We start from the raw sequence: 25,174 nt of genomic DNA, 5'->3' as shown, positions 1-25,174 counted from the left end.
TCTATTAGGAAGTGTTATTAAAAGAAAGGTACATATACAACAATAATTTTATAACTAAAAAACATTATTATTATTATTATTATGAGCATCTATAATATAATTAGTTTATCTATATCGATTTTGCAGTGATGAAAACAATAATCATAGAAAAGTGGAATATATGATTTTACATTATGTCTTTTTAAACATTGTACACAAATAACATTTTATAATATTGTACTATTACTTACAAAATATGACTTATTTTAAGTATTATTTATATTAAATATGTTATATATAATTTTAATTATTCTTAATTTAACAAATAAACGTGTATATCACGTGTAATATTGGTGACAAAAAATTAATATATATTTAAAATTTTGTTAATTTTTTAAAAGTAAAATTGTACAAGGTAAATTTGATTAACTCTAATAATATATGCATCCTTGTGAATATAAATTATTAATTTTTATATAAGACATAAGAAAAATAAAAATATTAGATTTAATTTAGTGAAATTAAATTATTTTTCCAAGTGAAATTTAAATTTCATAGTTTTATTGAAGATGCGGGTGAATTTTTAAGAAAAAAAAATCTTTAAAATGAAGCGCTTTTATTTTTATTTTTGGATAAGTAGATGGAAAATAATAGATTAAGGATCAAATAAAAAAATTGACAACCAAAACCCCTTTGTCAGCAGTCGTTGACAAGAAGTGATTATTTTTGTTGGAATATATAAAAATAAAATAAAATATATGTGGTTAAGCATTGGACATTTGTGGCTATAGTTTCATTGGGGGCATACGCTCAGTTTAAAGCCACTCCTTTTTAGCCTAACACCAACTAGTTTTCAGTTACAAAGCAAAACATAACTGAGATAAAGCATGATTCTCGTCGTCACTCCAATCTATGGGCCCCACATATGTTGTCCGCATCGCAACGGCATATACCTTTCTACCTCACCTTCCAAACGACAGCGTTAAACTAAAAAAAAAAAGTCCTTTTTTTTTAATTATTTTTTTTTTGTAATCATTTAACTCGGGCAAGGCATTGACGAATAAACATCTACCTCAGTTTCTTGCCTCTTTCCCTCATACCTGAAATAAATTTCTACTTCACTCTCTCCACTTAACTCTTCCATCTGTACGGCATCGTTTTGTTGTTCTTCGATCTCCATCAATGGCGAAAGAACCAGTTCGCGTCCTCGTTACTGGAGCTGCAGGTATTGTTATGCTCCACCTCTCAGATCCTTTACGTAACATATTCCGATCTAGTAATTTTAATTGGACGAGTCCGATCTCTATTATCTGGTCCAGTTAATCGTAACTTAGACTTGAACTTTGTTTTTATTTCTTATGTTTCGATCGGACTGATAATTGTTTGGATTAGAAATGATTGACCTTGTACTAGGTTTTACTGACAAATATATTAGTTTGCCTTGGATCTAAGCGTAGTAGCTCAAGTAGTGTTTGTGGAAGTTTATATGCTAAATGATGGATGATGATTCGGAGTTTTGAAAATTTTTTACTTTCATTATAGTTCGAACTACAACTGTCAATTTCTACCGGAACCCGAAAACTCAACTTGATTAACCCCAATCTAAATTCAACCAAATCCGATTTTACAGGCAACAACATGAAACCTTTCAACCCAAACCGACCTGAACTTGAGACGTATTTGAAATGACCCGAATTCGAACTTTGATCCAGACACAGAATCAACTCGACATGTCGATTTTACAGGTCTAGTTTGAAAAATCAACATGTTGATTTGCTAGTACCATAATTAAATAAATGAAAGTAAATTCTACATGATTGGAATGGCCAGGCCCGGTCCTGGGATAGTTTGGGAGTGCGGCTGCCCAGGGCTTAGGGCTGGAAGGGGCCCAAAAAATTTCTTTGAAAAAATATTCAGCCTTTAAGTTTTTTGATCGACACTTAATTGCAGGCAGGAAAAAAAAAAAAGCAAAGAAAAGGGGCCCCAAATTTTTATTTTATTACTAGTATATATTTTTATTTTATTGTATTACATTTTATATTTTTTTTAAAAGGTGCCCAATTTATTATTTCGCTTAAGGCCCAAAAATGTCAAGAACGGGCCTGGTAATGGAAGATGTGTTTTTGGATCAAGCTCGAAAATAGAGGAATTTGATATGTTTCGGATATGACATTAAAAAATAAGTGCTTGGGAACTGAATCAAATTTTCCAACAGAAGCACAGACTTTTTCTTTTGGTTTTGGTTTTGATATATTTAAAATTCAATGTTTTCGTTTTTGTTGTATTTACAGGACAAATTGGGTATGCCCTTGTACCCATGATTGCTAGGGGAGTCATGTTGGGTGCTGATCAGCCTGTAATCCTTCACATGCTTGATATCCCACCTGCTGCAGAGGCTTTGAATGGAGTCAAGATGGAGTTGGTGGATGCTGCTTTTCCCCTTCTAAAAGGTTGTATTTTCATTATCCTGTGGTTCAAGTTTCAAATGGTGTTGTTGAGATGTATTATCGATTCTATGGAATTTGTATGAATATATTGTATGGTTATGTGATCTAACCTTTTTCTGTTTTTGGTGTCAGGTGTTGTTGCTACTACTGATGTTGTTGAGGCGTGCACTGGAGTCAACATTGCAGTCATGGTTGGTGGTTTCCCAAGGAAGGAAGGAATGGAAAGGAAGGATGTTATGTCAAAGAATGTGTCTATTTACAAGTCTCAGGCTACTGCCTTGGAACAGCATGCAGCTCCAAACTGCAAGGTGAGAAAGATGTGTTCACAAAAGTTATGGCATTTTGAGCACCTATGGAATGAAATTTTAAAATTTTCATTTTTTACTATATTTAATTTCTTGCATAACTATATGATTATCATTAAAATTTTATTCTTCTCCACCGAAGTAGATGGGTACAATATAATTTTTTCAAATTCTGAAGCTCTATTATCTTGTAACCTTTGAGATCTGTACTACATTTTGTGGTTTGGTACTGATTTAGCAGGAGGGATCATATTATGTTATTGTATCTTCTTGAAGTTTATTAAGGGACTAAATTTCATTCTATACATCTATGATAATCCGATACTTCATTTTCTCTAAAGTACCCTGTGGTCAATACCAGCGTCCAACATCTATTTGGAAGAGATATGGGGGTATGATCCTCCAAATACATGGAAAAATATAGAGAAAATGAGCATGCTTGTCTGGGACACATTTTATCCGACATTCATCTTGAGTCCATGTAAATATTTTCTGTGAGGACCTTGGAACTTCCTCATTGGCACTCAAAAGTTACTAAGTTTATAGATTAACAATTCATGTACTCTTTGACCTTACTTGCCTTCATGTGCTTCCTGTTTGTTACAGGTTCTGGTTGTTGCCAACCCTGCCAACACCAATGCATTGATCCTGAAGGAATTTGCACCTTCAATTCCTGCAAAGAACATTACCTGTCTGACAAGGCTGGATCATAACAGGGCATTAGGTCAAATCTCAGAGAAACTGAATGTCCAAGTTTCTGATGTTAAAAATGTGATTATTTGGGGTAATCATTCATCAACTCAGTATCCTGATGTCAATCATGCAACTGTCAAGACTCCATCTGGGGAGAAGCCTGTTCGCGAACTCGTGAAAGATGATGCATGGTAAAGAAAATCATATTTACCCTAGTTGATTATCTGATGATATAGATATGTTTGAAGAATTCTGAGTTCCCATTCTGATATAATTAATTCATCAAAGGTTAAATGGAGAATTCATAACCACTGTCCAACAACGTGGTGCTGCAATCATCAAAGCTAGGAAACTCTCAAGTGCACTATCTGCTGCTAGTGCTGCATGTGATCACATACGTGATTGGGTCCTTGGAACTCCAGAGGTTGGTATTTGACAATGTTGTTAATCTGTTTTTTTAATGATATTATCACGTCTCAATCTCATTCTTCTGTTTCCTTTAATTGGTCGCACCGGTAGGGCACATGGGTTTCCATGGGGGTGTACTCTGATGGTTCATACAATGCACCTGCTGGGGTCATTTATTCCTTCCCAGTAACTTGTCGCAATGGAGAATGGACAATTGTCCAAGGTAAGAATAAAGCAAAAATATGATCGCATGATATTGTTTGAATTATGGGTTAATCTTATGTCACCATGTATTAACTAATAACTAGATATTGAGGCTTCTAATCATCTTATGTCACCAGTTTCTCTCTCTTGCGAGCTTTTTCTTTTAAGAATTCAATTACAACAGTTCGGTTACACTTTCTTTTGTGTGGGTGTGTTCAGGGCTGGCAATTGATGAATTCTCGAGGAAGAAGTTGGACTTGACCGGAGCGGAGCTGACCGAGGAGAAGGAATTGGCATACTCCTGCCTCTCATGAATGGATTGACCATTTATTCAATGTGTGGTATGGTATGCTTTGGTAGGATAGCAGCAGTTTTGAATAAGAAAGGGATTCTAGATGAACTGTTAATGGTGGGGAAAGCCGCCTTCCCGGATCTTGCATCTTTAAGATGGGGTTTTCTGTTTTTATTACTGACCCCAGAGTTCAGCTCGATTTTAAATGGGGGATAAGCAAAGAACTATTGTCATCCATACGAATGTTATGATATTGTATAATGTGTGTTTTGGTTTTTGCGAACATCTTTTCTGTTTCTGTTTTACCACCAACTAGAATTTCGTACGTGAGTGAAAGTATAGTTTCTAAAAACATGATTTGTGTTAAGTAAAAGCATTTTGTTTTTATGTTTTTATTTATTTATTTATGAGAGGGTGAAGGAAATCTTTAGCGGATGGTTTTTTTAAGAAAAAAAATGAGTTTTAAGAATTCATAGTTAATTCTTTTATTCATATATTATATTAATGGCATAATTCCATAAAATACCATTATCGTTTAGTGGATTTTTGGTTTAAGCCCTTAACTTTTACTCTTATTGACACTTTCAACGTTATGAATTTTTTTAAAAATTGATTCAATTTTAATGCTCAACGTGAGTTGATCGTTAATTAAATTGTAGGTCAATTAAATTGCAGGTCAACATAGGAGTTTGTGTGGCATGTCACATAAGCGCACGATGTTATAGGTTACGTCTTCTATTTAATAATATTATTTTTCATTTTCTTTCCATTTTGCCTCTTCTGCTTTCGTTTCTAATCCCAAAATCTATTGACACAACGTTGTTGGGAGACGACAAAGTCGCCTTTTCCTCAGCTTCATTTGCCACCACCACCAACATTAGGCAGCCTTTTTTGAGTTCCTCTGATGGATCTTTTTTTATCACCAATAACAACAACACACAAAAACAAAAGTCATTTTTGTTTCAAGATGATTAACGAAATATATAAAAAAAAAGAATATCCTAAGGTACCCAGATCTAAATACCCCTACAAAATAACAATTCTGCTTGAAATACTCATGGTTATCTATGAGCCAAAGAGGTTTATAGACTTAAACTTTTGCAAAACAGAAGGAGATCTATCAAGGTGGGTTAGGACTGGTTTAGGTGTGGTTTTAATTTCATTGGTTTGTTGTTGAAAAGAGATATGCAAATTGCTGTCGGAATCTAGGATTCCGACAGTGGTGGTGGTGGAAGTAAAAGGTTGTTGGGACCTGTCAGAGTACAAGCTGATGGATTTGAGCCTTTGTAAAACAGATGGGGATGGAAAGAGCTTAGGGTCGTTTGTTTCATCTCCTTTGTGGAGTGATGGGCTGCCACTGACATCGCCAAAAGTAGCGGCGCCAGAGTTGTTGAAAGAGAAGGTGGAAGAGAAATGATAGTACCAATGGTAATGTTACGGAAGACAAAAAAAAAAAATAGTAAGGGTAAACCAGCTAAAAATGCAAACCTAAAGGGAAGAAAAATGTACAGTCGACATTGATTCTTCCAACATAGAATAGAGGGGAAGAGAGAAAGGGGGAAGAAGAAATAAATGGAAAGAAAATGAAAAGAAAAAAGGAATTTTGTTAAATAGATGATGTCATTTATGACATCATGCGCTTATGTGGCATGCCACATAGGCTACTATGTTGACCTACAGTTTGATTAACGGTCAACTCATTTTAACAGTTAAAATTGGACCAATTTTTGAAAAATCATAACGTTTAGGTGTCAATAAAAAAATGTTAAGGGCTCAAACCCAAAAACCCTTAAACATTGAGGGTATTTTATGGAATTTATGCCTATATTAATTGTAATATATAATAATATTTATTTAATTTTTTTCACTCCTATAATACCTTTATAATTTTTGTATTATTTCGATTCAATCTTTACAAAATGACTAGAATGTACGCGAGTGAAAAAAATTAAATGAATTGAAGGTAAATGTAAAAATGGGTACTTTTTAAAGTATGATATTGTTTAGGCTTTTAGCAACTGGTTATATTAATGATTTATGTCATGGGTTGTGGATCAAAATTTGTAATTGCAGATTAAAGTTTGTGATCTTTACGCAAAGAACATCTTATAAAGGTTGTTTGGTTAAATGAGGCTCATTTGAATTGATCTGATTCATGGAACACATGGAAAAAGTTCATTTACTTCAAATTTTGGTGACCTAATGAAATACTTCAGTAAAATTAGAGTTACTAAGGTAATTATTATAAATTCTAATGGATAAAGATGTGTAGAACTTAAATCGTTTAAGACTCTCATCTTGTGGATAGGTACTAATCTCAGTATTGACATAATTCAATTTGTACCGCTGGATTTGGGGAGCTCAACTATAAATAGATGCCTTCTCCTTCATTTCTAACAATCTCTTGTATTCCATTCTTGAGTTAAAGGATACTTTTAAAAGCGTTTACTCAAACACTTGATGTACTATTCTTTTCTTGCAAGTTTTTTGTTCCTTTGTGGCTTCTTTCTCTTTTAGAGTTTTTTTTGCTTTATTTTCGGTGCTTTAGAGAATTTTCGGGAGAATTTTCTCTTTTCGAGAGTTAAGCTGACTTAGGTTGACTTGAAGCAAAGAAATTACCTAAGGTCGTGCAGTTTGCTAAACTATAATTCTAGCCCCCGTGACAGTTGGTGTTAGAGATAGGGTTTGAAGGTGTCGATTGATATAATGAAAGGAGTAGACAGGCAGAATATCTAGATGGAAACCCGTGTTGGGAGGGGCAGGAAAAAATAGTAGATTGAGGGATATACTTTCGACTTTGGAAAGTTGTGTAGTCCGTCTTAAGGAATCCATAGGTGAAGTTAAGGAAACACTCGAGGTAGTAGAGATACACATTTATGAATTGGACTCAATGAAAGAGAAGTTCAAGGAATATGTGGTGAAGGCCTTGAGTTCCAATATGGATGCATTGCAAGTGCTCCTCAATACTACTATGGGTAAGCTGACAGAAAATAATGATACTCTTGAAGCCACAATGACATCTTTGAAAAAAAAAACTTGAGTAGCTGAGGGAGAGCTTGCTTTGTGCAGAGTTGTTGTAGGTAAAGGTGTGTTGGGTGCAAAACCGAGCCATAAGATTGATGTCCCTAAGCCAAAAAAGCTTAAGGGGGCAAGATTCACAAAGGAAGTGGACGACTTTTTATAGGAAATGAAGCAATAATTCTGTGTTGTGGGCATCAAGTATGATGATGCTAAGGTAAATATTTTTTCCATATATTGTATTGATGTCGCTTTTTTGTGGTGGCGTTGTAGGTCCACAGATGAAAAGCGAGGTGATTCCAAAATTTAGATTTGGGAGGAATTCTAGAAAGAGTTTAAGGAGCAGTTTTACCCACAATATGCCGAGAATGAGGCTCAGGCTAAGTTGAAAAAGTTTTTGCAACAAGACATAATTCTGGAGTATGTGAAAGAGTTTAGTGAACTGATGCTCCAAATCACAGATTTGAGTAAGAAAGAAGCATTCTTCTTCTTCATTGATGGTTTGAAGTCATAGGTTAAACAAGAATTGGAACGTCGAGGGGTCCAAGAATTGTCCAAAGCTATGATCATGGTAGAATCCTTAATTGAGTTTGTTTCGAGGAAAGACAAAATTGAGTCTTCCAAGCCTAAGGAGAAGTGCAATGGTAAGGGAGATGAATAAGGATAGCTTGAGAATAGCAACAAAAATGGTGGTAATGGGAAAACAAATAATAGGAATTGGAGGCCCAACAACTTGAAAGAAAAGAAGAGCGAGATACAATGCTTCTTATGTGGAAGTTTGCATATGGTAAGTGATTGTTCGAAATGATCTGTGTTTTCTGCCATCAAAGGGGGTGATGAGCCAAAAAAAATCCATGAAGCTTGATTCGATTGACAGTGGTGTCGAAGCTAATAGGGTAAAAGAGAATGAGAATAATCTTGTGAAGTGCTTCTTATTTGTAGTCTGCATAGGATGTGGGACTGTCCAAAGTGATCTAACTATCCTTGGTTACTAAAGAAGATAAAGGAAAGCTAAAGAGAGAGGCTTTAAAGAAGCTAAAGAGGGAGGCTTTAAAGCTTGAATCAAGGATACTCAATCATGTAAAAGTGAAGAGGGATCGCATGTAAAAATGGTTGATGTTTGTTGACATCAACATCTTAGGCCGAAGGAGGAGTGCTCTTGTTGACATGACAACATCAAACTTGTTCATATCGGAGAAAGTCATGAGTAAACTTGGCCTCTCGGTTAGCAAATCAACTAAAAAGATCAATATGGTAAATTCCAAAGTGGTCCCAACTGTAGGAGTAGCCCAATGAGTTAAGGTACAATTCAGTCAATGGAAAGGTAAGGAAGACTTCAAGGTAATTCATTTGGATGATTACAAATTTGTTTTTGGCTTGAATTTCCTTAACAAGATTAATGCTTTGTTGGTTCCTTTTGTCGATTTTATATGTATCTTGCATACTCAACAACAACAATTTGTTGTGCCGGTGAGTCGAGACATGAGAGATAGAACCAAGGTATTGCCAGTAATCCAACTAGCCAAGGATGTTTCATGTGGTGGGAATAATGATTTGGTAGATCGGAATGCTACGAAGACCCCCTTGAAAATGCTAGAGGTACAAAAAACCGATGCGAAGCCTATTGAAGTATCAGTAGGGCTACCACCTATGAGAGAGGTGGGTTGTGCATCAGACCTGGGGGAAAAGTAGTGATGCAAACTGGGTAGTTGAATTGAGTAAATGCTATGAGTGAGATACATCTCAAACACTTATCTAGTGTTTTACATTATGACTTATCATTGGCTTAGCAAAAACATAAGGGCCCTTTTAGAGTTCTGAAGAGGGTAAGCCGAGAAGCTTATAAACTAAAGTTAGCAACAATGCTTAAGGTTAACCCAGTGTTCAATGTGAGTGTACCAAAGCCTATTTGTGAGGATCAAGGAAATCCAAATCTAGGCAAGTCACAATAGGGCAAGTAAGAGCAGTGGCCTCTAATCGAGATGTAAAAGAGAGAAATATGGTTTGAGTTAGGCGACAATGAAGACATAAGCCAAGGCAAATGTTTCGAGAGGAGGAATTACTTGACAAAGAGACTAGTTGGGAATCGGCTGAGGCATTGAGATAGTTTTAAGACGACTTAAACCAGTGTCATTCCGAGGATGCGACAAGGGTGTCGCCAGAATAGGCGGGGGAGAATATCATGGGTCGTGGATAAAAGCTTGTGCCTATTGTGCCTAGAACATTCCATAGAGGTCAGTTGATTAAATAAGGTTCATTTAACCTACTTGAATTGGCCCGATTCGTGGAACACATGGAGAAGCTCATCTACTTGAAGCCTTGGTGGCCCAGTTAAACACTCCAATAAAACTAGAGTTACCAGGCTAATTATTGTAAAGTTTAATAGATAAAGATGTATAGAGTTTAAATCCCTTAAGACTCTCATCTTGTAAATAGACACTAATATCAGCTATTACTATAATTCAATCTGTACCATTGGATTTTGGGGAACTCAACTATAAATAGAGGCCTTCCTCTTTATTTGTAATCATCCCTTGTATTCTGTTTTTGAGTTGAATAATAATTTTGAGAGCATTTACTCAAACAATTGGTGTGTTATTCTTTTCTTGTGACTTTTTTGTTTATTCATGGCTTCTTTCTCTTTTAGAGTTGCTTTCACTTTATTTTCGGTGCCTTAGAGAATTTCCAAGAGAATTCACACTTTTTGAAAGTTAGGTTGACATAGTTAGATTTGAAGCAAAGAAATCACTTAAGGCTGTGCAGTTTGCTAGACTAAAGTTCTAGCCCATTGACACTAGAACTTTGTACTTATTGACACAATAAGCTTTTGAAATTAAAAACAAATTACGCCTTTTCGAACTTTTTGTGTTTAATTTCATTTAATGGAGTCTTGGAGACGAAATTTTGGATTTCAGGGCTACCACCTATATTTGAATGTCAAGCAATGTTTTAAGCTCTATGGGGTTATTGACTTTACTCCTCAATATTTTGTAAATTAGTTTTTACTTTATGATGTTTATGTATATCCATACATACGTTGATTTTTATATAAAATTAATAGAATGAGGAACTGTAATATTCCATACCTAACCCGATCATCGGGAGCTTCAGAATGTCACATTTGTTGCTAAAGCAACTACAAACATTTACAATTCAATTCAACAATTCATGCATGCGATTTAAATCATTACACATTTATAACTCATGTTACAATCATGTCTGGGCTATGTACGAGCTAATAAAAGATTTTTTTGATAACTTGAGGTCGAATAAGGATTAAATTGTAAAGTTTCAAAACTATTAGGTTGACGTCCCAACTTCGGGTGTTCTAGGTAACGACGCCACTCATTGTCAATTTATCGTCACAACATTAAAGATCCGACGTTGCGACGTGACCTTTGTTTTCATAAAATTCCATATGTACCATTTTTATATACCCTTGTCAAGTATGATATTATTTTGAGCTTCGATGTTATGAAAACTTTTATATACCATTCTAGTCCTCTGTACCTATATCCCATACCACACTTTCGATGTAAATGCCAAACTAAACCAAAATTTTGTGTCCAAGCTTAGAAATGTGATGAGATGAGCCGACCATGATCCCCGTCCTAGCTCGTTGAATTTATCTTCTACCTATGTTACAAACAAAAACGTTAAATTGGTGAAGGCTTAGTCAGTACCACAAGAATTTAAACCTTTAAATATTCAATATAATTGATTATAATAAATATTCTTATACATCAAATTATTACCCAAAGACACTAATATGTGAATCTTTTTCAATTCAAAACACTTACCATCACTTACCTTGTCACATTAACCATTCTTTTTTGTTACATTTCTTTTTGTAGCCCATTGTAAAATAAATAAAACAGATGCAGAATTGCACCGAGGTGTGTTATCAGAATAGAACAACACCATAGTGCTTAACATATTAGAACTGTAACACCCAAAACCCGGCCTGGACGTTATGGCTGAATTTGGCGATGTCATATTGAAGTATTTTTCATAAAACAACTGTCGTTTAAAAACTCTCCTTTCTATTCAACCTCTTTCTATTATCTTTCAAAGACATGTTGTTCATTTCCAAAACATGAATCATTATTAAGAAGTTATATACTTCCAGAATATATTGAATTTCCAAAACGTTATTAATTTCCAAAATGTCACTTGTCATGGAAGGTTTTAAAACAATTTGTGTATTTGTGTGAAATTTGTTAGAACGCCTGATTCTTTTGAAAACCTAATTACCCCTACTTCTAGCAGTTATAAAACAGACCATTAAAAATCCCAAATTTAAAATAAAAATCCAAAAAGGCCATTATTACAGAAAAATACCCCAAAATAAAATTAAAATTCATTTAAGTACTAAAATAAAACAAAGTATGTTGTGTGGCCACCACCATGTCCTACACTGCACTGACCCGCCTATGCCAGGGGATTACCTGTATGGTCAAATCAGAAGGGTGAGTTTATGAAAACTCAGTGTGCAATCCTTTATAAATCAAACAAACAGAAGGTAAATACAGTCTGGGCTTATGCCCTTTTCAATAATAGTAACGGTAATAGTTTGGGCTTTAGCCCATTTCAGTATAGAGACAATCATGCATTCGGGCCTTGGCCCATTACAGTATCAGTAACAAATCATACAGCATACAAGTCCTACCCATCCAGCCTCTACACTCCATCTCCGTCCAACCCTACACTCCCTGTGGGGATATAATCAACCCACCCATCCCTACACTCCAGCAAGCATTGAATGCGGCACTAGACAGTAGTTTGTAGCTAAGCTGCCAGTAAATTAGGCTCGAGGCCTTTCAGTACACTTCCTCCGGTGAATTAAACCCCCAACCCAATGCAATACAATATATATAAATGGCATGCTATAACATAAAATCATACATGTAATCAGGGCATACAGTGTTAAATCAGTGGAACATTATCGTGCTTGTTCATATATAACATATAGTCATTTCAGTCAATTAGGGGTCTAGGTACGCTTATCGACCCTATAGTAGGTCCACAGTCGACTCGGGCGACCCAGGTAACTTTAGCAGTCACTCAGTAAAAATGGGCCCACGGCCCATATTGTATGCCCATGTAGGCCCACACGCTCGTGTGGCCCACACGGCCTGGCCCAATAATCCCACACACCCGTGGGGCCCACATGTCCTCAATTTGGCCCTGCCCATGGATCGCACGTGACCTGCTTCATCGACCATATGCCCATTTTCGATCTCACGGCATACCACAGGGGGATCGACTTTCATGTTTTTCGGCTTTTCACTGATTTTTATTCCTAGAGTCGTGTTTACACACCTGATTACAAAAAATACGCACACATTTCTCGATCACTCCGAAACCTGTGTTCAACCATGATCACACAATTAATCGCACCTCAAACAAATTTAAAATGACCCCTATTCCAACACTTATGCACTTGATTGATAACCACTTACCTCGTTTGAACAACCTAAGCCCTACTCACTTAAACAATTGGAAAAGAATGATCACAAGCTCCTCGATTATTTCCTGCAATTCCAGTCGAAACCCCTATTAAAAGAATATTTATAAGAACAGTCTAAGCCAGAACGAGTACCACTTATTGAAAGTGCAAACCCGTAGAAAAGAAATGGAACACTAATTCGGCAAAGAGCAGGATAGACCGAAAACGCAAGGTAAGGGGAATACTTGAAGTTTCGGCAACTACAGGAGAGAATTAGAGAGAAAGACAATAGCAATGGAGAATTTTAGCTATAACAAAAAGAAAAGAAAAGGATGGAGAGGGAACATATCAGTAGGTAGAGGGGAAAGCATTCAAAAATACGGAAGCAGCACATGGAGATTGAAGTCAAAGGAAAAACGAAAAGGGGTGGGGAAAGAGGGATAGAATTCGGTTATGGAGGCAGAGAGCAAAAAAACAAAGGAAAAAAAGATGGTAGATGAGGGAGTAACGTTGGAAAAGAAAGAGGGAGAGGGATAGCCGAACTTGTAAATACAGTTTGAATGTGCTCAAACTCCTCACTCCTTAATTTCCTCACCAAAATCCCTTAATCTTCTTCCTAAAATTGTCCACCCTTCCATTAACCACCAAATTCAAATTCCAGTCAAACTCTTTAGTGTTTCTATCAAACCACAACACTCCCACAACACTAGCAGTAAAAATAAATTCTATGATTGCGTCAGTACTCGAACTCTAGACCTCCTGCTTATCTGCACTCCATTTAACCACTAGACTAGCAGGTCCACTCTACTATATTTTATCAACATTTATATGTAATCCTACTGACTAGAGATAGGGGTCTATTCATTTAAAAGCACAAATTTCCCAAGCTAAGGCTTGAACTTGGGACCTCTAAGACACTTTCTAGAACACTCAACCACTGCAACAGGTACACATTTGTGTAACAAGAACATACGAAAATAATTATAAAGGATTTTGGGGTATTACAATTCTACCCCCTTAAAAAAAATTTTAGCCTCAAAATTTTACCTGATCAGAACAGATGAGGATATTGTTGTTGCATTCCATCATCAGACTCCCACGTGGCCTCTTCAAAACTATGATTACGTCAAAGAACCTTAACCAGTGGGATGGACTTTCTTCTCAGAACTTTAATATCGCGGTCCAATACCTGGACTGGCTCTTCTTTAAAGGTCAGATCTGGCCTAACCTTGATCTCCTCAACAAGAACAACATGTGTGGGATAAGAGCTGTAGTACCTTAACATAGAGACGTGGAACAAGTCGTGAATCTGATTCAACTTTGGAGGTAGCTCCAACTGGTAGGCAATTGGTCCCACTCGTCTCAGAATGCGGCATGACCCAATAATTCTAGGGCTCAGCTTGCCCTTGCGATCAAACCTCAAAACCTTTTTCCAAAGAGAGACCTTCAGAAACACGAAGTCCCCCACAGAATGCTCAATCTCTCGCCTCTTCAAATCAGCATTAGACTTCTGCTTATTAGAAGCTGCCTTCATATAGTCCCTAATCAGCCGAACCTTATCCTCAGTCTCAGAAATCAATTTAAGACCCAACATTCATCGTTCAACTAGTTCAGTCTAACACAAAGGAGTATGGCACTTACGACCATATAGAGCCTCGTAATGTGCCATCTGTATACTCGACTGGAAGCTGTTATTATAGGCGAACTTGACTAGTGGCAGATAGTCCTCTCAACTACGTTGGAAGTCAATCACAAAACTCCTCAACATGTCCTCCAGTATCTAAATCACATTTTCAGACTGTCCATCTGTTTGAGGATGGAACGCAGTACTGAAGTCCAACCTTGTACCCAAAGCTTCCTGTAGCTTCTTCTAGAATTGAGACGTGAAGCGAGGATCTCTATCAGATATTATTAAAACTGGTACCCCATGCAGTCTCACTATCTCAGACACATATAGCTTAGCCAGCTTTTGCAGAGAGTAGTCAGTGCGAACAGGTATGAAGTGGGCGAACTTGGTCAATCAATCCATGATGACCCAAACAGAATCCTTCTTAGTAAGTGTGAGGGATAACCCACTAACGAAGTCCATAGTCACTCGCTCCCACTTCCAAAGTGGAATCTTAACTGACTGCAACAATCCCGAAGGTAACTGATGTTCAGCCTTAACCTGCTGGCATATCAGACATTTAGCCACAAATTAGTTTAAGACCTGGCCACCAGTATAACTCACGAAGGTCGTGATACATCTTATTTCTGTCAGGATGCATAGTATAAGAGCTACTATGTGCCTCTCGCAGTATGGACTACCTCAAATCAGTATCCTTTGGAATACAAATTCTCCTACGGAAACAGAGCACCCCTTCGCTATTCAGTCCAAAATCCACTGTATCACCACTCTCAACTTGTCAGAATTGAAGACCCAATGACTCATCCTCCAATTGTTTACGTTTAATCTGCTCAATCATGTCGGTTTAACCTAAAGTTCGGCCAACAGACTACCATCATCAAATAAACTAAGGTGAACAAACATCACCCTAAGATCAGTCACAGCCCTACGGCTCAGTGCATCAGCCACCACATTAGCCTTACTAGGGTGGTACTCGATCATACAGTCGTAGTCCTTAAGCAGCTCAATCCATCTATGCTGCCTAAGATTCAACTCCTTCTAAGTGAGGAGGTACTTGAGGCTCTTGTGATCGGTGTAAATGATACACTTCTCAACATACAGATAATACCTGCAGATTTTTAGTGCGAACACCACTGTGGCCAGCTATAGGTCATGCGTCAGATAATTTTCCTTATGAGTCTTAAGCTGACAAGAAATGTACGCTACCACCTTACCCTCTTTCATCAACACACATCCCAAACTGATATGTGATACATTGCTGTAAATAATGAACTCTTTCTTAGACTTTGGTTGTATCAAGATAGGGGCCTCAGTCAGTACAGTTTTGAGTTTTCCAAAGCTCTCTTGTTGTGAATGTAACACCCCGTACCCGAGACCGTTGCCGGAGTCGAACACGAGGTGTTAACGGACTTAATTCATTTGCTTACACAGTTCATTTTAAAATTTCCAGACAAGCTGGCTAATTGCATCACAGTTACTTTAAAAATCATATATCGAGTTAAAAAACTCGAAAACCGATTCCATAAATTTTTCCTGAAACTAGACTCATATGTCCATCTACAAATTGTTTTCTAGAATTTTTGGTCAAGCCAATTAGTACAGTTTATTAGTTAAAGTCTCCCCTGTTTCAGGGTTCGACTACTCTGACCTTCATGCATTACAACTAAGATATCTCCCTGTACAGAGCTTCAATACTTATTCCGTTTGTTTCTAATGAAACTAGACTCAAAAAGGAATCTATACATATAAAGCATGACTTCTAATTGTCTCTGGTTAATTTATGGTAAATTTTCAAAATCAGAATAGGGGATCCAGAAAATGCTCTAGCCCTGTTTTACGAAAACTTAAACATCTCATAAAATACAGCTTATATGGTCGTTTCGTTTCTTTCATATGAAAATAGACTCATCATGATTCGATTACATAATTTATTCACTATTTAATTCCATTCCTACTATTTTTAGTGATTTTTCCAACTTACATCACTGCTGCTGTTAGCATCTATGTTAAGGTAAATTTTACCTATTTCATAATTTTTCCATGAATCAAATAGCAAATTGACATACATTATTATCGAGGGTAATCCCGATTAGCCATGACGTACGTAGCACTAATAGGACCATGATTGGCCATTCCAATGGCTAGTCATTACCAAACATTTCCATACCACTTAATAACCATATCACAAGACCATAATGTTATACTTCAAAATATACGAGCTATTTTCGCATGGCTATCTGAATACACATTACCAAAGGGTACTTAATTAACAACAAGGGTCAGCCCTATACATGCCATTTTCAAAATTGAACTAAAAGAGTACCAAAAGTGGCTTAGATAGTGTGGATGACTTGACTTTGACACTCCGAGTCCGATGGTGACGAACAAAATCTATAAAACAGAGAATCAAAGTAACAGAGTAAGCATTGTGATGCTTAGTAAGTTCAAGTAATGAAATTATTTACGACTAAAGTATAGCGTTCATATGACTAAATGAATAGTTGCATATACGCATATTCCCAAAATCATACTTACTTCACACCTCAACTAGTATATTCATACACCGGGGATCAAATCTAACTAAAGGCTGGAAGTTGTTAATCAATAGAGCGCTTACTATCTAAAAAGGAATTAACTTTTCCGATGCATATACGAAACATACCTTATCGTTTGGATTTTATGAGCGTATTAATTGAAATTATTACAGCAAGATCGCTCATTTCCAAACCCAAGTACCTTCGGGATTTAGCCGGATATAGCTACTCGCACAAACGCCTTCGGGTCTTAGCCCGGATATAGTCACTAGCACAAATGCCTTCGGGACTTAGCCCGGATATAGTCACTAGCACAAATGCCTTCGGGACTTAGCCCGGATATAGCAACTACTCGCACAAATGCCTTCGGGACTTCGCCTGGATATAATCACTAGCACAAATGCCTTCGGGACTTAGCCCGGATATCATTCGAATAATCATGCACATATATCAATAAATCATGACACATCCATATTTCATCTTCATTACTAAAACTCAAACACAAGACACTTATCAAACCTTACCAATTTCGGCTCAATAGCCACATACAAAGAGCATGATTTTGATTGGCTTTATAACATGATCTCTATGCACATTCGGTTACTCGTCATAGGTATAAACTAATCACCTCAATATATAATTCAAGTAGAATCATTATATCACCATTTATTTGTTATGCTATATGTCATGACTTAATCAAATCATAAACTAAGTTCCATTACTCGAAAACTTACCTCGGATATTGTCGAACGATTTCAATGGCTATTCGATCACTTTTTCCTTTCCCCTATCCAACTTTGATCCTCTAAGCTCTTGAGCTAAATCAAACAATTTACTTCTCAATCAAACACAATCATACGGCATTCATATACATTTTAGAATCAATTCATTTGAATCAATTTACCACTTAAGTCTATCACCATTTCGCTTTCAAATTTGTGTTCTTGGTAAGTCACATTAAATTACTACGAATATAACTTTAATACATGTTTATTTTGAATGTCTCAATGACACAAGGTGTATACATAAGGCACTAACATACATATAAGTATATATATTTTAGTCGATTACTTAAGTTATGCACAACCACGTATTTATATACACTCTCCTATTCATTATTATGAATATTGCCGAATACTTAACACAACCAAGCTAAGAATTTACCCAATATCACCTTAATTAATTTCTACTTATATATCAAAATTTCCAATACAAAGTATTTAGCACCTATGCACTTAAACCGGATTTGCAAACACCTATAAACCATGCCCGAATGCCATTTAAATACAAGTCAACAAAACTTCCTGATTCTAAATCAAACCCTTAGCATGAATGCATAATGCCGAACTCTTAGATGATTAACATCCAACTTAGACAATTTAGAACACCTAAACGGCACTTGTTCAAAACATTAAACAACTACATGTTCGGCTATTACCATAGGTGCATTAGAAATTTGTACTATCATTAAGCTGAACTCCTTAGCTCCTAATCGGTACACTAAGACCATCTTAACTTATTTCTCATCTTGTTAACAAAAACATAGTAAAGCAAATCTTTATACACAATTATTATCAATTCATCCATCCACTAGGGACATAGCCTAATGTTCAATAACAAACTCCTCCTTTATCAAATACATATTCGGTAAGAACATGGTAACTTATACTACATCAAATTTAAGCATATAAATTACTCAAATACAATCAAATTCACATTCGGTCTTGGTACATAATAGGGTAGCCGATTCTTTTCTCTTAGCACCTAATGCTCACATATGATTATTTGTATAGTTCAAAGACTCATCTACCATTGTTCATCTAAATTTAGCATGAAACAACAAACATCACCCTTATTAATTACCATAGCCGAAAGCCCTAATCATTCCCACAATCAAAAATTCAACATGGGTTACTAAAATAACTTGGTATCTCATTCAGGATTAACCAAAATTTCAAGAATTAACATAACTTCTTAGCTTAATGTTAACTTAAGGTGACCGAATGCCTTTCTCCCATCTTCCTCTTTACATTCGGCCAAGAAGAAAGAAAATGCAAGCTTTGTTTTCATCACCCTTCATTTCCTTATTTCAATTACTTTTTTTTTATGTTATAAAATATAAGCTACTAACTAATAACTAATACATATTATATGTATATAACCCATCATGCCCGGCCACCACTTATCATTAGTGGAAATTTGACATGCAAACCCATTGTTTTTATAACATGAACTAATAGATCGTTATAGATTAACCTATCACATTTCAAAAGTGTCACACATGAGTCCTATTAACTAAATTCACATGCCATCGACTAAATCGAAGCTTAAAACTTTCACACATTCATATTCACATATTTTAGACAATAAATATCATATTCAAATACTTCAGCGACTCGGTTTAACGGTCCCGAAACCACTTTCCGACTAGGGTCAATTTAGGTCACACAACTCTCCCCACTTAAGAAATTTTCGTCCCGAAAATCTTACCGTAAATAGGTTTGGGTATCGTTCTTTCATAGAGTTCTTGGTTTCCCAAGTAGCTTCTTCGACCCCGTGCTTGTGCCATAACACTTTTACTAAAGGAACCTTTTTATTTCGTAATTCTTTCCCTTCGTGAGCTAGGATACGAATTGGTTCTTCTTCATAACTCATATCGGATTGAATTTCAACCTCGGAGGGATTAATTATGTGCGAAGGATCAGATCTGTAACGTCGAATCATCGAAACATGAAAAACGTTGTGAATCTTTTCGAGATCAAGGGGTAAAATCAATTTATATGCCACTGGACCAACTCGTTCGGATATTTCATACGGCCCTATGAACCTCGGACTCAGTTTGCCCTTATGGCCAAATCTGAGTATCTTTTTCCAAGGTGAAACTTTAAGAAACACTTTGTCTACCACCTGATACTCAATATCTCTTCGTTTTAAATCCACGTCGACTTCGACTATCGATCTTGCCTTGGTATCACGAATTACCTTTACTTTCTCAAAGATCTTTAATCAAATCAACTCCGAAAATTTTACTTTCACCGAGCTCGGTCCAAAACAATGGTGTACGGCATTTACGACCGTACAAAGCCTCGTAAGGTGCCATCTTAAGACTTGATTGAAAACTATTGTTGTAAGCGAATTCAATCAAAGGTAAATACCGTTCCCATGAACCACCAAACTCAAGAATGCAACACCTCAACATATCTTCGAGTATCTGAATTATCCGTTTAGATTGGCCATCAGTCTAAGAATGAAAAGCGGTGCTAAAATGCAACTTGGTACCCAAAGCTTCTTGCAATTTCTTCCAAAATCGCGATGTGAATCTTGGATCTCTATCTGACACAATGGAAATAGGTACTCTATGTAACCTTACAATCTGAGATACATACATTTCAGCTAGCTTGTCCAGGGAATAATCCGTACGTACAGGAATAAAATGAGCTGACTTTGTCAGTCTATCAACAACAACCCAAATCGCGTCTTTCTTACTTGCCGACAATGGCAACCCAAATACAAAATCCATCGTGACTCGATCCCATTTCCATTCAGGTATCATGATCGGCTGAAGTAAACCTGTAGGCACTTGATGTTCCGCTTTCACTTGTTGACATATTAAACACTTCGAAACAAAGTCGGAAATGTCTCGTTTCATACCATGCCACCAAAACTGACGTCTCAGATCGTTGTACATTTTCGTACTCCCCGGGTGAATTGACATTCGGCTACAATGAGCTTCGTTCAGAATTGTCGAAATAAGTTCTGAATTTCTTGGAACACACAAACGACTTCTGAAACTCAAACAAACATCATTATCAATTTGAAACTCTGATTCCTTATTCGAAACACATTCAGCCCGTTTTGCAACCAATTCATCATCGACTTTCTGAGCTTCACGAATTTGATGAATCAACAATGGTTTGGCCTTTATTTCTGCTACTAACACATTATCGGATAGAACCGAAAAATGTACATTCATCGCTCGTAAAGCAAACAGTGATTTACGACTTAAGGCATCCGCAACCACATTAGCCTTTCCCGGGTGATAGTCAATGACAAGCTCATAATCTTTTAACAACTCGAGCCAACGTCTTTGTCGCAGATTCAAATCTCTTTGAGTCATCAAATATTTGAGACTTTTGTGATCCGAAAATACATGGCACTTCTCACCAAATAAGTAGTGTCTCCATATTTTCAAAGCGAATACGATGGCAGCTAATTCGAGATCATGGGTTGGATAATTTTTCTCATATGGCTTCAATTGCCTCGACGCATACGCTACAACTCGACCTTCTTGCATCAATACACAACCCAACCCAAGTAAGGATGCGTCACTGTAAATGACAAACTCTTTGCCTGATTCAGGCTGCACTAGCACTGGAGCTTCAGTCAAGTAAGTTTTTAGTTGATCGAAACTTTTCTGACATTTTTCTGACCATTCGAACTTAACATCTTTCTGAAGTAGCTTCGTCATTGGTGTGGCTATCATTGAGAAACCCTTTACAAACCGTCTGTAGTAACCGGCAAGTCCCAAAAAGCTCCGAACCTCAGTAATATTTCTCAGAGGCTTCCAGTTAAGTATGACTGAAATTTTGCTCGGATCAACTCAAATACCCGATGTAGATACCACAAGACCCAAGAAGCTAACCTCTCTTAACCAGAACTCACACTTACTGAACTTAGCATATAACTGCTTATCCCGTAAAATCTGCAACACTAATCCCAGGTGTTCAGCATGATCGGTTTCATTTCTCGAATAGACCAAAATATCGTCGATAAACACAACTACAAACTGATCCAAAAACGGTCTAAAGATCTGATTCATCAAATCTATAAATACCGCAGGGGCATTAGTGAGTCCAAACGGCATCACTAAGAACTCGTAGTATCAGATCTCGTTCAAAGCGGTTTTGGGTATATCTGAATTCATGGCGATAATAGCCCGATCTCAAATCCATCTTTGAGAACACTGAGGCTCCCTTCAGTTGATCAAACAAATTATCAATACGCGGTAACGGATATTTATTCTTTATTGTCACTTTATTCAGCTGACGATAGTCGATGCACAACCTCATGGTTTCGTCCTTCTTTTTCACAAACAATACTGGTGCACCCCAAGGTGAGAAACTTGGTCGAGCGAAACCTCTATCCGTCAACTCTTGCAACTGAGCTTTCAATTCTTTTAATTCCGTTGGTGTCATATGATATGGAGCTATCGAAATCGGTGTAGTCCCAGGTACAAGTTCGATGCCAAACTCTACCTCCCGAACAGGTGGTAACCCTGGTAATTCTTCGGGAAAAACATCCGGATATTTACAAACCACTGGTACCGACTCAAGTTTCTTTCCTGATTCTTCATTATCAAGTACGTATGCAAGATACGCTTCACACCCCTTTCTCACATATTTTTGAGCTAACATCGAGGATATTATTGTTGGCAATCCATTCAAGACAGTAGACTTAACTCGGATTATCTCATTATTTGCACACTTCAAATCAATAGTCTTGCTTTTGCAATTTACAATCGCATCATGCACGATCAACCAATCCAAACTGAGAATAACATCAAATTCATCAAATGGTAAAAGCATCAAGTCTGCCGGAAAACAGGAACCTTTAATTACTAGGGGACATTTCTTACACACCTTATCAACAAGCACATAATGACCCAAGGGATTTGACACTCTAATAACGAACTCAGTAGACTCAACAGGTAAAGTCTTACTGGATGCTAAAGTCTCACATATATAAGAATGAGTAGAACCAGGGTCAATCAATGCAATCACATTAGTATCAAAGAGAGTGAAAGTACCAGTAATAACATCTGGCGAAGAAGCATCCTCGCGTGCACGTATAGCATAAGCTCTAACAGGAGCACGAACCTCAGATCTGGTAGTAACATCTCTAGATCCTCTCTGACCGCCACTAGCATTCCCCACATTTTTGGATGGTCTACCTCGAGCAGTAGTAGCACCTGTTTTCCCACTCTGATTTACATTCTATTCAGACAGTCTCGGGCAATCCTTGATAAAGTGGTCAGCTAATCCGCACTTATAACAGGATCGATCATGGAATCTACAACTCCCCGAATGCCATTTACCACAATACTGGAACTCTGTTCTGTCTCGACGATCATTTCTAACACTGGCAACCGAAGCGACTCGTGTACTCACAGGGGGTCGATCACGATCTCGTCTAGAAAAGCCCGAAGTGCCTTTAGACCGGCCTAAATCATCTCTAAATTTCTTCAATGACTGTTGAAAGGGCTTTCCCGCAGATCTCTTACGAAACTCCTTTGCTCCTATATCAGCTTTTCTTTGCTCCTATATCAGCTTTTCTTTTCTCCTTACTGAGCTCTTCGGCTTTGCAAGCTCGCTTGACAAGTACCACAAATTCTCTAATTTCTAAAATGCCAACACACAGTTTTATATCTTCGTTCAGTCCATCTTCAAAATGTTTGCACATTACGGCTTCTGAGGACATGCATTCTCGAGCGTACCGGCTAAGCCTTACAAACTTTCGTTCATAATCAGTAACCGACATGGAACCTTGTTTATGTTTAAGAAATTATTTCCGTTTTTGGTCAATGAATCTCTGGCTGATATACTTTTTTCGAAACTCGGTTTGGAAAAACTCCCAAGTTACTTATTCTCTGGGCACAACAGAAATCAACGTATTCCACCAATAATAGGCAGAATCTCGTAGCAAGGAGATAGTACACTTAAGGCATTCATCGGGTGTGCAAGATAGTTCATCAAGTACCTGAATAGTGTTGTCCAACCAAAATTCAGCTTGCTCGACATCATCGCTGTCTGTAGCCTTAAATTCAGTAGCCCTGTGTTTTCGGATTTTGTCAACTAGGGGCTTATTTAACTTTATCTGGTCAGTTACCGGAGGTATCGCAGGTGCAGGGGTTGTATTGGTCGAGAATGGGGGTTGTGGAATAGCCGTATTAGTTCGAATGTACTGATTGAACCACTCATTCATTACGCTATAAAAAGCCTGTCTAGCTTCATCATTCTAATTACTAGCAATAGGTTGAGAGTCCGCCAGCGCTGTCCCTTGCGCGGGAGCAGTCGCTACACTCTCAACATCATCAGCTACCGCTCGGTTGGGATCGGGATCCATTACTATAAGTAAACACATTTTTAACTATCAGAAATCACCACACTATCAATAAACACATAATGGCATGTATAGCTAAACCCGAACGTATTACGGTAGTCCTAGAATCAACTAAACCGTAGCTCTGATACCAATAAAATTGTAACGCCCCATACCCGAGACTGTTTCTGGAGTCGAACACGAGGTGTTAACGGACTTAATTCATTTGCTTACACAGTTCATTTTAAAATTTCTAGACAAGCTGGCTAACTGCATCACAGTTACTTTAAAAATCATATCTCGAGTTCCAAAACTCGAAAACCAATTCCGAAAATTTTTCCTGAAACTAGACTCATATGTCCATTTACAAATTTTTTTCTAGAATTTTTGGTCAAGTCAATTAGTACATTTTATTAGTTAAAGTCTCCCCTGTTTCAGGGTTTGACTACTCTGACCTTCATGCATTACGACTGAGATATCTCCCTGTAAAGAGCTTCAATTCTTATGTCGTTTATTTCTAATGAAACTAGACTCAAAAAGGAATCTATACATATAAAGCATGACTTCTAATTGTCTCTGGTTAATTTATGGTAAATTTTCAAAATCAGAACAAGGGATCCAGAAAACGCTCTGGCCCTGTTTCGCGAAAACTTAAACATCTCATAAAATACGGCTCATGGTCGTTTCGTTTCTTTCATATGAAAATAGACTCATCAAGATTCGATTACATAATTTATTCACTATTTAATTCCATTCCTACTATTTTTAGTGATTTTTCCAACTTACGTCCACTCTTCTTTGTCAAGATCTATGTTAAGGTAAATTTTACCTATTTCATAATTTTCCATGAATCAAATAGCAAATTGACATACATTATTATCGAGGGTAATCCCGATTAGCCATGACGTACGTAGCACTAATAGGACCATGATTGGCCATTCCAATGGCTAGTCATTACCAAACATTTCCATACCACTTAATAACCATATCACAAGACCATAATGTTATACTTCAAAATATACGAGCCATTTTCGCATGGCTATACGAATACACATTACCAAAGGGTACTTAATTAACAACAAGGGTCAGCCCTATACATGCCATTTTCAAAATTGAACTA

At 37.0% G+C, this 25,174-nt stretch overlaps 1 protein-coding gene across 1 annotated transcript; it reads left to right on the top strand.

Moving 5' to 3' along the window:
* Positions 1 to 962: 962 nt before the first annotated feature.
* On the top strand, positions 963 to 4,680 carry LOC108480091 (malate dehydrogenase-like). Its single transcript, XM_017782943.2, has 7 exons — positions 963 to 1,204; positions 2,271 to 2,429; positions 2,559 to 2,734; positions 3,338 to 3,615; positions 3,713 to 3,848; positions 3,944 to 4,055; positions 4,256 to 4,680. Exons 1-7 carry the CDS (start codon positions 1,162 to 1,164, stop codon positions 4,348 to 4,350), a joined length of 999 nt encoding a protein of 332 aa, XP_017638432.1. The 5' UTR covers positions 963 to 1,161; the 3' UTR covers positions 4,351 to 4,680.
* Positions 4,681 to 25,174: the final 20,494 nt, after the last annotated feature.

Source organism: Gossypium arboreum, chromosome 10 (genome assembly GCF_025698485.1).
Source record: "Gossypium arboreum isolate Shixiya-1 chromosome 10, ASM2569848v2, whole genome shotgun sequence".
In the NCBI taxonomy this organism is placed as follows: domain Eukaryota; kingdom Viridiplantae; phylum Streptophyta; class Magnoliopsida; order Malvales; family Malvaceae; genus Gossypium; species Gossypium arboreum.
The sequence above is the reverse complement of the archived record's forward strand: the minus strand, read 5'-3'. Positions and strand labels throughout refer to the sequence as shown.